Source organism: Apium graveolens, chromosome 4, assembly GCF_009905375.1.
Source record: "Apium graveolens cultivar Ventura chromosome 4, ASM990537v1, whole genome shotgun sequence".
Taxonomy (NCBI): domain Eukaryota; kingdom Viridiplantae; phylum Streptophyta; class Magnoliopsida; order Apiales; family Apiaceae; genus Apium; species Apium graveolens.
Genome location: NC_133650.1, coordinates 106,655,383 through 106,668,195, shown reverse-complemented (window position 1 = coordinate 106,668,195; position 12,813 = coordinate 106,655,383). Strand labels below are relative to the sequence as shown.

Sequence of the window (12,813 nt, the reverse complement as noted above, 5' to 3'; positions counted from 1 at the left end):
GGACAAAGCAATCCGGGCCGCATTTCAGTTAACTCCTGATATTGAGTAGAGGTGGCCAGAACCTCACGAGAGGATTTTTCACCGCCCCTCAGATGGCTTCGTTCCGGTATGGCTGGAACACTTAAGATCCGGGTGGAGCCCTCGTTGCCACATGTTTATAAAACATTTGTGTAAGTAAGTCTTCAAGATTTCCCCAATGCAAATCACCCCAAACGGCATTAAGTCCATGACCTGGTTCATAGCCTGCTGTAACAAGGCCGGGCTCCTGCCCACTTTCAAATTGTTCCATCAGATTTTCTATCTTTCCAGATCAAGTCAGAAACCCTTCTACGAGCTTAGGTTCCGGGCTGCCGAGTGTGGCTTCGGTCCGGGTAGGTCCAAGCCGGTCATGCATCAAACCTCGCTGAAATACTGGAACGGGGAGATTATAATGTTGAAAGGCTTCGACCTGGAATTCCTCCCCTATTTTACCACTGGGGAAGTTCAAACGAAGTTCAACCCGGAAATCTTGGAGGGGGAGGCTGTTGATCAAATAAGGAAATTTTGTGGTAGTCTCGGGTTCCAGCCGACCCGGGACACTTTTATGAATCACAAATTGTTGTTCCAACTTGGATGTAAGTTCCTCACCGATCCGGGTTTTCCCTTTCCCGTCGACCCGGATTTTGGTCTTATTTGATTTGCTTTAATTCGTTTAGATAGAATGATTGCCTTTGATCCAGATCTCTTGCTTTGCTTGTTGATCCGGATCAAAGTCCTGTTTGCTTTTTTGTGGTCTCTCTGAATAAGATGTTTGCTTCTGATCCGGGTCTCTTGCTTGACTTGATGATCCGGATCAATATCCAGAAACAGGTTCACGAATACCATCAATATCTACTGGAGGAGCAGCAACTTGTAATCTGTTTGCATAAGATGTTTGCCTTTGATCCGGGTCTCTTGCTTGACTTGATGATCCAGATTAAGGTCTAGTTTGCTTTTTTACTTATAATCTGTTAGCATAAGATGTTTGCCTTTGATCCGGGTCTCTTGCTTGACTTGATGATCCGGATGAAGGTCTAGTTTGTTTTTACTTGTAATCTGTTTGCATAAGATGTTTGCCTTTGATCCGGGTCTCTTGCTTGACTTGATGATCTGGATCAAGGTCTATTTTGCTTTTTTACTTGATGATCCGGATCACGGCCTTGTTTGCTATCCCTTAACCCGAGTTTACTGCTTTGCGTGCTGATCCGGATCTCGACATGTTTCCCCTTTTAGATTATGCTGAAAAATGATGTTAATTGGTCCGGGTTCCTGTAGTATTCTCTGTCCTGATAGTTCTTTTTCCCTTTATTTTAGGTTTGCCGCATTACAATCCTTCATTCAGGGCGATAATGTCTTATTCAGCTTATGCAGCAGCTTTCAACTCTCTGGGTCTGGCTTATAAGACAAAAAAGGGGGCTCCTGGGACCGAATCCGGATCTGTGGATGCTGAGGGTGGAGCCGAGTCTTCGTCCCCCCGGAACGTGGCCGATCCGGCCAATGCGCCCTTGACCGAGGATCCGAATGTCCAGGATATTTCTGAAGATGACCCTCCTTCAAAGAAGAGGAAGTCGGCCCCGAGTAAACCTCCCCATGGCAAAGATGTTGTCACTGACCGGGTCATCTGCGACTCGAAAGGGAAGGGTCCGGATGGGGGTGTTGTCAAGGTAGGGACCAAGACTTTGGTTGATCTGACCAGATTCATGTCTAGCATCCCCTCTAAGGAAGACTGGGAGGAGGTCGAAGGATACAACATGTGTTGTGCATATGTTGTGTACTTGATGATTTTATAAACAAAACATCTAAGTAGATTTTACTTAGTGAAATTATGTAGCACTCGACGGATAAGAATTATAGTCCCGACGGATAACTCATTATAGTCCCGACGGATGATTAACTTATTATCCATCGAGTGAGTAGCTTATGTAATAATAAGTTTGTAACACAGTTATGTATGCACCTTTGTATAGAATCTATAGTAGCATATAAGTCATGTTGACTTTAACTAGATATGTAGAATAGGTTGATTAATTGTACATAATTGATGTCTTGTAATTCTGCATAAGTGATATAGAGTCAAGTGCCAAAATAGCTACCGACGGATGATTAACAAAGCCATCGACGGATGATCAAATGACTATCAACGGATGTTTAATATAACAGTCGACGGATGATCAATTAAATCATCAACGGATATTCTGAAAGTCGACGGATGATCATATGAAGAATTCAAACAGCAGTTGAACAGTGAAAGGTGACACACAGCAGTCGAGATGTATACAAACACACTGTGGAAGCCCATTAACTGGGTAATAGAGGACGAAAAGCAGCAAAGTTTAAGACTGTTAGATTTTATATTTGTTTAGTCTTTTTGACTTTGCAATCTTGGTATTATATAAACCAAGAGAGTAGCAAATAACTGAAATAACTGAGATAGCTGAAAAACACAAAAACAGAGAAATCTTTGTAAGCAGAATCTTTAGCATTTCCTGTATTCTCAGTAGTTCCATTTGTAAGCAGCTGTGAGCATTTCTGCACATAGAGTCCTCTCGATATATTATATATATCTCTGGTGGAATTGTTCAAATCCACCAGAAAGTTTTTAAAGACTCTTGTTTTTAATTACTTATGTTTTGATTCAATTAAGTTTACATTCCGCATTGTGCTAATCAAAACAAATATATCTATAATCGAGTTGAACATTTTTATTTCAAGAAAAAGGTTCAAGAATTCCATTCAACCCCCTTCTGTAATTCTTGCTATATTGTTAAGGGACTAACAATTGGTATCAGAACAAGCTCTTAATCTACAAAGAGTTTAAAGATCAAAACAATTTAGCAAGATGAACAAGAAAGATGTTGGAGTCAAGATTCCTTTTCTTGATAAAGATAATTACCATCATTGGAAGGTAAAGATGCATCTTCATATGCTTTCTCAAGATGAGGCCTATGTGGACTGCATAGAAAGAGGCCCTCATGTTCCAATGAGAGCTGCAACAGGAAATGAGCCATCTGTTCCAAAGCCAAGGCATGAATGGTCTGATCCTGACATTGAACAAGTCAGGAAAGATAAAAAGGCCATGAACATTCTGTTCAATGGTATTGATGCAGATATGTTTGATATGTTGATGCAGATATGTTTGATAACATCATCAACTGCAAAACTGCCAAGGAAGTTTGGGACACAATACAGATAATTTGTGATGGCACTGAGAAAGTAAGAGAAAATAAAATGCAGCTCCTGATTCAGCAATATGAGCACTTTCACAATGAAGAAAGTGAGTCACTCACTGACATTTTTAGTAGATTCCAAAAACTACTAAATGCTCTTAAGTTGCATGGAAGAGTCTATCAGAATAAAGACTCCAATCTGAAATTTCTCAGATCTCTTCCAAAGGAATGGAAACCAATGACAGTCTCATTGAGAAACTCACAAGATTATAAGGAGTTTACTTTGGAGAGACTGTATGGCATTCTTAAGACCTATGAGCTTGAGATAGAGCAGGATGAAAGAATGGAGAGAGGAAAGAAGAAAGGAGGATCCATTGCACTAGTTGCTGATCTGGAAAAGGAGAAGGAAGTGAAGATAGAAGCTGTAGAATCAACTTCAAAGGTCTGTAAGAATAATGGTAAGGGGCTAGCTGAAAGTGAAGATTCATTGAGCTAAGATGACATGGAGGACATTGATGAGCACCTAGCATTTCTTTCAAGAAGATTTGCCAAGCTCAAGTTCAAGAAGAACTTTGGAGCAGCCAAGCCAAATAGAAACATGGTGGATAAGTCAAAATTCAAATGTTTCAAATGTGGCTTGGCAGGGCATTTTGCAAATGAGTGTAGAAAGTCAGATTCCAGTAAGAAAAGGTTTGAGTCTGTGGATTATAAGCAAAAATACTTTGATCTACTCAAATAAAAGGAAAGGGCTTTCATTACACAAGAGAATGACTGGGCAGCAGATGGTTTGGATGAAGATGAAGATGTCAGCTATGTCAATCTAGCCCTAATGGCCAAGTCTGATGAAACAGAGACAAGTTCCTCAAGCAATCAGGTAATCACTACAAACCTTGCACATTTATCTAAAGCTGAGTGTAATGATGCCATAAATGACATGTCTACAAAATTGTATCATTTGTGTGTTACACTTAAGTCTCTCACTAAAGAAAATGCTAAAATCAAAGAAAACAACTTGTTTTTAAGTGAGAGGAATAATGTGCTTGAGTCTCAGTTTATTGAGTTTGAGAAACTAAAAATTGAGTGTAAGATTGCCAAGGAGGAATTAACTGAGTCCTTGAAAAAGGAAGAAATTTTGAAGAAGCAGCTCGAGCGTGAACAAGAGGTGATTAAAGCATGGAAAACATCCAGGGATGTTCATGCTCAAATCACCAAAGTTCAAGGAATTGAGTCTTTTTGTGATGAAGCCTGGAAAAAGAATAAAGAGAAACTAGAACCTATTTTGGTAGATGGGTTGCTGACAGATGTAGACTCGACGGATGATGAGGACTATCCGTCGGATAACAAAAAGTGTTATCCGTCGAATGATAAAAATCCTCATCCGTCGGCTGTAAGCAAACCCATTAGCAAAGCCAAATTAATCAAGCTGAATGATAAGTATGGGTCTGTTTCCAAGAACTTTATCTCAGGAGAGTCAAGTCAAGCTAAGAAAGGGAAAAAGGCTAATGTTGGTCACATGACTGTCAAACAGTTAAGTGACAGACTTGAGAAAATAGAGGTAAAAACAAAGACTAAAAAGAAAAACAATAGGAATGGTAAAGTAGGGATTAACAAACACAATAACTACACACCTGATAAATATGCTCCTAGAAAAATCTGTGTTAAGTGTGGTAGTGTAAATCATTTGTCTGTTAATTGCAAATATGCCATGCCTACTCCCATGCCATGCCTCCCATGCCTGTTAATGCTATGCCTACACAGAACATGAATGCACAGTTTGCTAATATGCCATTTGCACCTAATCCATATTATGCTGCATACAAAATGTCTCAAATGCCATTTAGCATGCCTTACTGGAATAACATGTTTGCACCAAGCATGTCATTTCCTGTTAGCCATAACATGCATGATAATTCTGTTGCATTTAGTGGTTTCAAAGGTACAACCCAATTGACTAAGGAAGAATCTGGAATTCCTAAGTCAAATGAGATAAAACCTAAGAAACAGAAGAAGAAAGCTAACAAGGCAGGACCCAAGGAAACTTGGGTACCAAAATCAACTTGATTTGATTTTGATGTATGCAGGGAAACAGAAAGAATCTTTGGTACTTGGATAGTGGTTGTTCAAGACACATGACTGGTGATTCTACCCTGCTCACAGAGTTTAAGGAGAGAGCTAGCCCAAGTATTACTTTTGGAGATGACAGCAAAGGTTATACTGTGGGATATGGCTTGATTTCAAAGGATAATGTCATCATTAAAGAGGTTGCCTTAGTGGATGGTCTCAAACACAATCTGTTGAGTATCAGCCAGCTTTGTGACAAAGGCAACTTAGTAACCTTCAACAAAGAAGCATGTGTTGTGACTAACAATCAAAATAACAAAGTGGTTCTCACTGGTGTGAGAAGAGGAAATGTGTACCTAGCTGACTTCAACTCAACCAAAGCAGAATCTGTAACTTGTCTTCTCAGCAAAGCAAGTCAAGATGAAAGTTGGCTATGGCACAAGAAGCTATCCCATTTAAACTTCAAGACCATAAATGAGCTGGTAAAGAAAGAACTAGTAAGAGGCATTCCTCTAGTGGAGTTTACAAAGGATGGACTGTGTGATGCCTGCCAAAAAGGGAAGCAGATCAAAGCATCATTCAGGAAGAAACTTGATTCAGCAATTGAAGAGCCTCTGCAATTGCTTCACATGGATTTGTTTGGACCAGTCAATGTATTGTCAATTTCAAAGAAAATATTTTGCCTAGTAATTGTAGATTATTTCTCAAAGTTCTCTTGGACATATTTCCTAAAGTCTAAAGATGAGGCTAGTGAAATCTTCATCAATCACATAAGGCAAGTTAACAATCATCCTGATTTTAAAGTTAGAAGAATCAGGAGTGACAATGGAACTGAGTTCAAGAACTATGTCATGAGAGCATTTTGTGAGGAAAATGGGATCTTGTATGAGTTTTCAGCAGCAAGGACTCCACAACAGAATGGAGTAGTGGAAAGAAAGAACAGGTCTCTTATTGAAGCTGCAGGGACAATGCTTGAAGAATCAAAATTACCAACTTATTTCTGGGCTGAAGCTGTAAACACTGCATGCTACACTCAGAACATCTCTCTGATTAACCAAGCAAGATGCATGACTCCTTATCAATTTTTCAAGAACAAGAAGCCAACTCTAAATTTTCTTCATGTCTTTGGCTGTAAATGCTATATTCTGAGAAATCAAACTGATCAAAATGGGAAGTTTGATGCTAAAGCAGATGAAGGAATTTTTGTTGGATATGTTGTTGGTAAAGCATATAGAGTCTACAATCTAAGAACCAACATTGTTGTGGAATCTATACATGTTGTGTTTGATGATAAAAAGATTGAAGGACTGAAAGATGGAGATTACCATGAGAGCCTCAAATTCGACAATGTTGAGATGGTTAGTGATGATGAGAGTGATCAAGAAACAGTGTCTAAGGATAATGCGGACAAATCTACCACCAATGAAGCACAAAACTCAACATCCGTCGAATTGCAAAATGCTTCATCCGTCGGAAGGCAATCTGTGTTATTTGCGGTAGACAACCTGCCTCATCCGTCGGTACTCAAGATTCACCATCCGTCGGGTTATCAAAAGGAGCAGGAAGTCAAGGAAGATCACCCATAGAAAGTACCCCTTTCTCAAATCAAAGATCCACAAACTCAGGGGGAGTTTCTAGCAATCAAAACTCAATCATACATCAAGACAACATTGAGGTCTCTTCATCTAGAGCTAATCTACCTCAACCAAGGAAATGGACAAAAGATCACCCCTTTGAACTGATTATTGGTGATGTTTCTTCTAGAGTTCAAACCAGGAGAGCAACTCAAGAAGAATGTCTATACAGCAGCTTTCTGTCAAAGGAAGAACCAAAGAAGGTAGAAGAAGCCTTGTTAGATCCTGATTGGAATTTAGCTATGCAGGAGGAGCTAAACCAATTTGAAAGGAATAAAGTATGGAAGCTGGTACCCAAGCCTAAAGGAAAGAATCCAATAGACACCAAATGGGTATTCAGAAACAAGATGGATGAAAATGGCATAGTAGTAAGGAACAAAGCCAGATTGGTTGCTAAAGGCTATTGCCAGCAAGAAGGAATAGATTTTGATGAAACATTTGCTCCTGTTGCAAGACTTGAAGCCATAAGAATCTTCTTAGCCTATGCAGCCCATGCCAATTTCAAGATCAATCAAATGGATGTCAAAAGTGCTTTTCTGAATGGATATTTGGAGGAAGAAGTGTATGTTAGTCAACCTCCTGGCTTTGAAGATCCAAATTTTCCAGAGTAAGTCTATTATCTACTGAAAGCACTTTATGGACTGAAGCAAGCACCTAGAGCCTCGTATGACACTTTATCAAAGTTCCTTTTGGAAAATCACTTCACAAGAGGTACTGTATATAAAAATTTATTTTTCATAAATGTTAATGGCTCTAGCATACTTGTTCAAATTTATGTAGATGATATTATTTTTGGCTCTACAGATGAGAAACTTTGTAAAAAGTTTGCCAAACTGATGCAAAGTAAGTATGAAATGAGTATGATGGGAGAACTAACTTACTTTCTTGTTTACAAGTTAAGCAAGTTAGTGATGGAATATTCATTAGTCAAACTAAATATATTTTTGATCTTTTAAAGAAGTTTGATCTAATGGATTGCACATCTGCAAAAACTCCCATGGCCAATGCAACTAAGCTTGAACTAAACACTACTGAAAAGTCTGTGGATATTTCAAGCTATAGAGGCATGGTTGGCTCACTTCTGTACTTAACAGCTAGTAGGCCAGATATAATATTTGCTACATGTTTATGTGCTAGATTTCAGGCTGATCCTAGAGAGTCTCACTTGATAGCTATTAAGAGAATTTTCAGATATCTCAAGGGAACACCAAAACTTGGCATTTGGTATCCTAGAGATTCTGGTTTTGATCTAACTGGTTATTCAGATGCAGATTATGCAGGTTGCAGAATTGACATAAAAAGCACAACAAGAGCTTGTCAATTTCTAAGAAACAAGCTTGTGTCCTGGTTCAGTAAAAAGCAAAATTCAGTTTCTACTTCTACAGCTGAAGCTGGAATATATTGTTGCTGGCAGTTGCTGTGCACAGATTTTATGGATGAAAAATCAATTGCTAGACTATGGTTTGCAAGTTGAGAGGATTCCTATCTTCTGTGATAACACAAGTGCAATTGCCATCACTGAAAATCCAGTGCAACATTCAAGGACAAAGCACATAGACATCAAGTACCATTTCATAAGGGAACATGTAATGAATGGTACTGTAGAGTTATATTTTATTCCAAGTGAGAAGCAACTTGCAGATATATTTACCAAGCCACTGGATGAATCCACCTTTTCTAGGTTGGTAAGTGAGTTAGGTATGCTTAATTACTCTTAAATCTATCTGAGTTATTTTGCAAGTTGATATGTAGCCAGAAATTTAACTGATTTTTAGTCATGGATAAAATCTTGGTTAAGTCAAAATTTGCATCTCGACGGATGACCATTATCCATCGAGTTGAGTCATCCGTCGATATACTATGTGCAAATAAAAATCAATTACTTTTCTGGAATCTTTTAAAACTCGACGAATAACAGTTTATCCTCATCCGTCGAAGTGTCTTAATTTTAACCGTTAATTCCCTGAACATTATCCATCGAGTATACTTACAGTTTGTAAGCATTACACGACGGATAATGGGTGGAATTTTTACAGTTTATTTTTAACCGTCTAATTTAGGCAATTTCTATTGGGTAATTTACTTTTCTTTATTATTTTCATCCGTTGTTTTTGAGATAGTATAAAAGCTTATTTCATTCTAATTATTTTCTTTTATCATTCTCATATTCAACTGCTTTTATTTTATTCTCTCTCAAGCAAATATCCTCTATCTCTTCAAGCTTTCATTCTCTAACAATGGCACCTGTAGTAAAGATCATGTCTCAGACTGGGTTCATTTATGAGAAGAACAACTTCACTGCTTTGGTCAATAAGGGTATTCAGCAATCAGAAGACTATCACAAGATGATGGACTTCGTGAAGAACTGCAAGTTAAGTTATGCCATGCTTGAATCACCCACAGTTTACTGTGAAGTTGTTGAAGAGATGTGGTCGCTTAGCAGAGCTGAGCGGGCACTCAGCCCCCTTCTGGAAACTGATCCATTTTTCCTCCGTTTCTTCGCCCCAATCTGCTCCTATCTTCCCACTTGTAATGATAAACACATGCCAAGGCTTATTATTGATGAATTCTCTCCCGAAATGCAATTAATACCCTGAAATGCACAAACACTAGAAAAATGTATCAAATACACAAAATACTCGATTTCAAGACACCAATTCAAGCTATTATAAGACGTTCTAAGTGGTATAAAATGCCACTTATCAAAAGGCTGCAGTTGAGCAGGGTCAGGGGAACCGGAACCTTATGACGGCCCCACCCCCAGCTTCCTTTAGATCTGGTGCAGCTTTGTTAAGCTTTTCGGGCCTTGCCCATGTAATTTCTTTTTTGAGGATTTCCGATTTTCGTACTTTGATTTGAACAATTTGTAATATTTGGATTTGTTCCGGATTGATGGCAATCCGGATCTTGCTTTAAGTTTTAATTCTGTTTCCTTGTACTTTTCTTCCAACGAAGAAAATATTTGCTTGTCTTCCGGTCCGGGTGGGACACTTCATACGAAAGTTTTTGCTTTTATGAGCAATCCGAATCCTGGCTCAGTTGCACAAATGATCCTGATCCGGGCTGTGACTATGGCCCCCAACCCGGATTGGGTTTATATCCGGGTTGTTCTGGGTATGAAGGCTTATCCGGGTTGACTTTGCTTTTCTTATGGTAAATCAATCCGGATTCGAGTGCTTATCATTTTGGATATTTGCTTTTGAAATTGCTTTCAATCCGGGTATGATACCAACCCGGATTGATGTTTGCTTGTTTTATGTACTTAGAAAATAATCTTAGTACGTAATGGTTATTTTCAACCCGGGTTCGAATGCTTATCCGGGTTGATTTTTGCTTTTAAATTGGCTTTCAATTATGGTATGATACTAACCCGGATTGATGTTTGCTTGTTTGCTTTATGTACTTAGAAAATGGTTATTTTCAACCCGGGTTCGAATGCTTATCCGGGTTGATTTTTGCTTTTAAATTGGCTTTCAATCCTGGTATGATACTAACCCGGATTGATGTTTGCTTGTTTGCTTTATGTACTTAGAAAATAATCTAAGTACATAATGGTTGTTTTCAACCCGAATTCAAATGCTTATCCGGGTTGATTTTTTTCTTTTAAATTTGCTTTCAATCCGGGTATGATACCATATCCGGATTGATGATTGCTGTATTTACTTAGAAATTTTCTATGTAAATAGTGGTTGCTTTTGTTTTTTGCTTCCAACCCGGTTATGAGACTATATCCGGATTGTATTTTGCTTCCTTTACTAGTAATTTAAAAGTAATAACTTTCTAAGAAAGTAAAATTCTTTTCATTGACTTGAAATTTTCTTCATACAAAATATAGGATCATAGGTTGTTTGCTTACCATAGGCTACAAGTTTTAGTTGCTTTTGGTTGCTTCTTCTACTGGTAAAATTTTCTGAGCCTGAGTCCATGCCATATATTTGGGATCTCAGATTCATCCATGTTCATGAGCTTGTATGTTCCTGGCCTTAGAACTTCCTTGAATTTATATGGGCCTTCCCACCTTGGCATTAGCTTCCCAGTGTTGGTTGGATCTGAAGCTTCCGTATCTCGAAGGACCAAGTCTCCAACTTGAAAGTTTTTGACCCGGGACTTCTTTCTGAAGTGCTCTTTGGTTTTCTCCTTATACTTTTCCATTCTTGCCACCTCCTGGTCTCGGATTTCATCAATTAGCTCAATATTTGTTCTGAGCCCCTCCTCATTCACTATCTCATCAAAATTGATTGCTCGATGGGAGGGGGATCCTACTTCAATTGGTAGCATAGCTTCAGTTCCATAATCCAGTTTGAAGGGGGTTTCTCCCGTGCTTGTTCGGGGGCTTGTTCTGTATGCCCAGAGAACATTAGGCAATTCTTCTGGCCATTTGGTTTTGCTTTCCCTGAGCCTCTTCTCGATCCCCCGGAGAAGTATTCGATTGGTTACTTCAACTTGGCCGTTCTCTTGAGGGTAGGCTACAAATGACTTCTTGTGCCGGATACCCCGTTCTTGAAGGTAGGATTCAAATTCTGACCCAACGAACTGTGGCCCATTATCTGAGACCAGTACTCTCGGGATCCCGAACCTCATCAAAATGTTGTCCACGAATTTGATGCAATCTTGCTGGTTTATTATTCTCATGGCCTTTGCTTCTACCCATTTCATCATATAATCAATTGAGACTAGCAAGTACCTGAGGTCTCCTTTGGCCCTGGGGAAGGGTCCCATGATATCAATGCCCCATACAGTAAAGGGGATTGGTAACAAGACTGAGGAGGGTAGGACTGGGCTCATCGGGTGACATTGCTGAATAGTTAACATTTCTTGCATTTTTTCACAAAGTCTATTACATCCTGGTGAATAGTTGGCCAGTAGTACCCTTGTCTGATGATTTTGTGAGCTAGGGACTTTGCGGATATATGATCCCCGCATATCCCTTCATGAACTTCCATCAGACAGTACTGTGCCTCCCCTGGGCCTATGCACTTCAGGATTGGGGAGGAGAAGGTCCGGCGATAGAGTATACCCTCTTCAATGAAGAATTTTGCAGCTTTGGCTTTTAACCTTTGAGCCTTCCTTTATCTTCCGGGAGCTCTCCCTTCTCCAGGTAGTTGATAAATGGAGTCATCCAATTCGGGCTGTTGTCTATTTCCATGACCTCTTCAGATTCTATGCTTCGTTTCTGCAATTCTTCGAAGTAGACGGAGCAATCCAGGTCTGATGAATTTTGAACAAGTTTAGATAGTGTATCAGCCTCTGAATTCTCCTCTCTGCAGATTTGAATGACTTGAGTTTTTGGTATCAAGGCGAGGTAGCTTTGGACCAGGGTCTGGTACTTGGCTAGAACCGGATCCTTGACTATGTACTCTCCGTTTGTTTGCTTTACTACGATCTGCGAGTCGCTGTAGATTTTTAGATCCTGGATCCTGAGGGTTTTTGCTAGCTTCAATCCTGCGATCAGGGCTTCGTCTTCCGCTTGGTTGTTTGTTGCTGAAAAGCCAAAAGATATTGCTGTTTGGATTGTGAATCCTTCTGGGCTCTTTAGGTTGAGCCCGGCTCCTGATCTTTCATTCGTTGAAGAACCATCAACTTTGAGAGCCCACGCTCCTATGTCTTTATCGATGTTTCTCTCAGGGTCGATGCTCATGGGCATAGGCTCTTCTACCGGGAAATTGCATTCTATGATGAAATCAGCTAGAGCCTGGGCTTTGATTGCTGTTCTTGGAATGAAGCTCAAATTGAATTGACTCAGTTCAACTGCCCAATTTACCAACCTTCCTGAGATATCTGGCTTCTGTATTATCTTCCTTAAGGGTTGGTTAGTTATCACCCGTATCTCCCTTCCCTGGAAGTAGTGCCTGAGCTTCCTGGATGCTGTAACCAAGGCAAAAGCAAACTTTTCTAACCTTGTGTATCGGGTCTCCGCATCTTTTAGAACTTGG

General features: G+C 39.5%; 1 protein-coding gene across 1 annotated transcript; it reads right to left on the bottom strand.

Annotated features, from left to right (window-relative positions):
- Window positions 1-11,930: 11,930 nt before the first annotated feature.
- Window positions 11,931-12,518, bottom strand: LOC141718826 (uncharacterized). The gene has a single exon (XM_074521204.1). It carries the CDS (start codon window positions 12,516-12,518, stop codon window positions 11,931-11,933), a length of 588 nt encoding a protein of 195 aa, XP_074377305.1.
- Between the last annotated feature and the right edge of the window lie 295 nt (window positions 12,519-12,813).

Coding starts and splice junctions, on each gene's coding strand:
- LOC141718826 (XM_074521204.1), bottom strand. CDS start 12,518: ATGAGCATCGACCCTGAGAGAAACATCGATAAAGACATAGGAGCGTGG.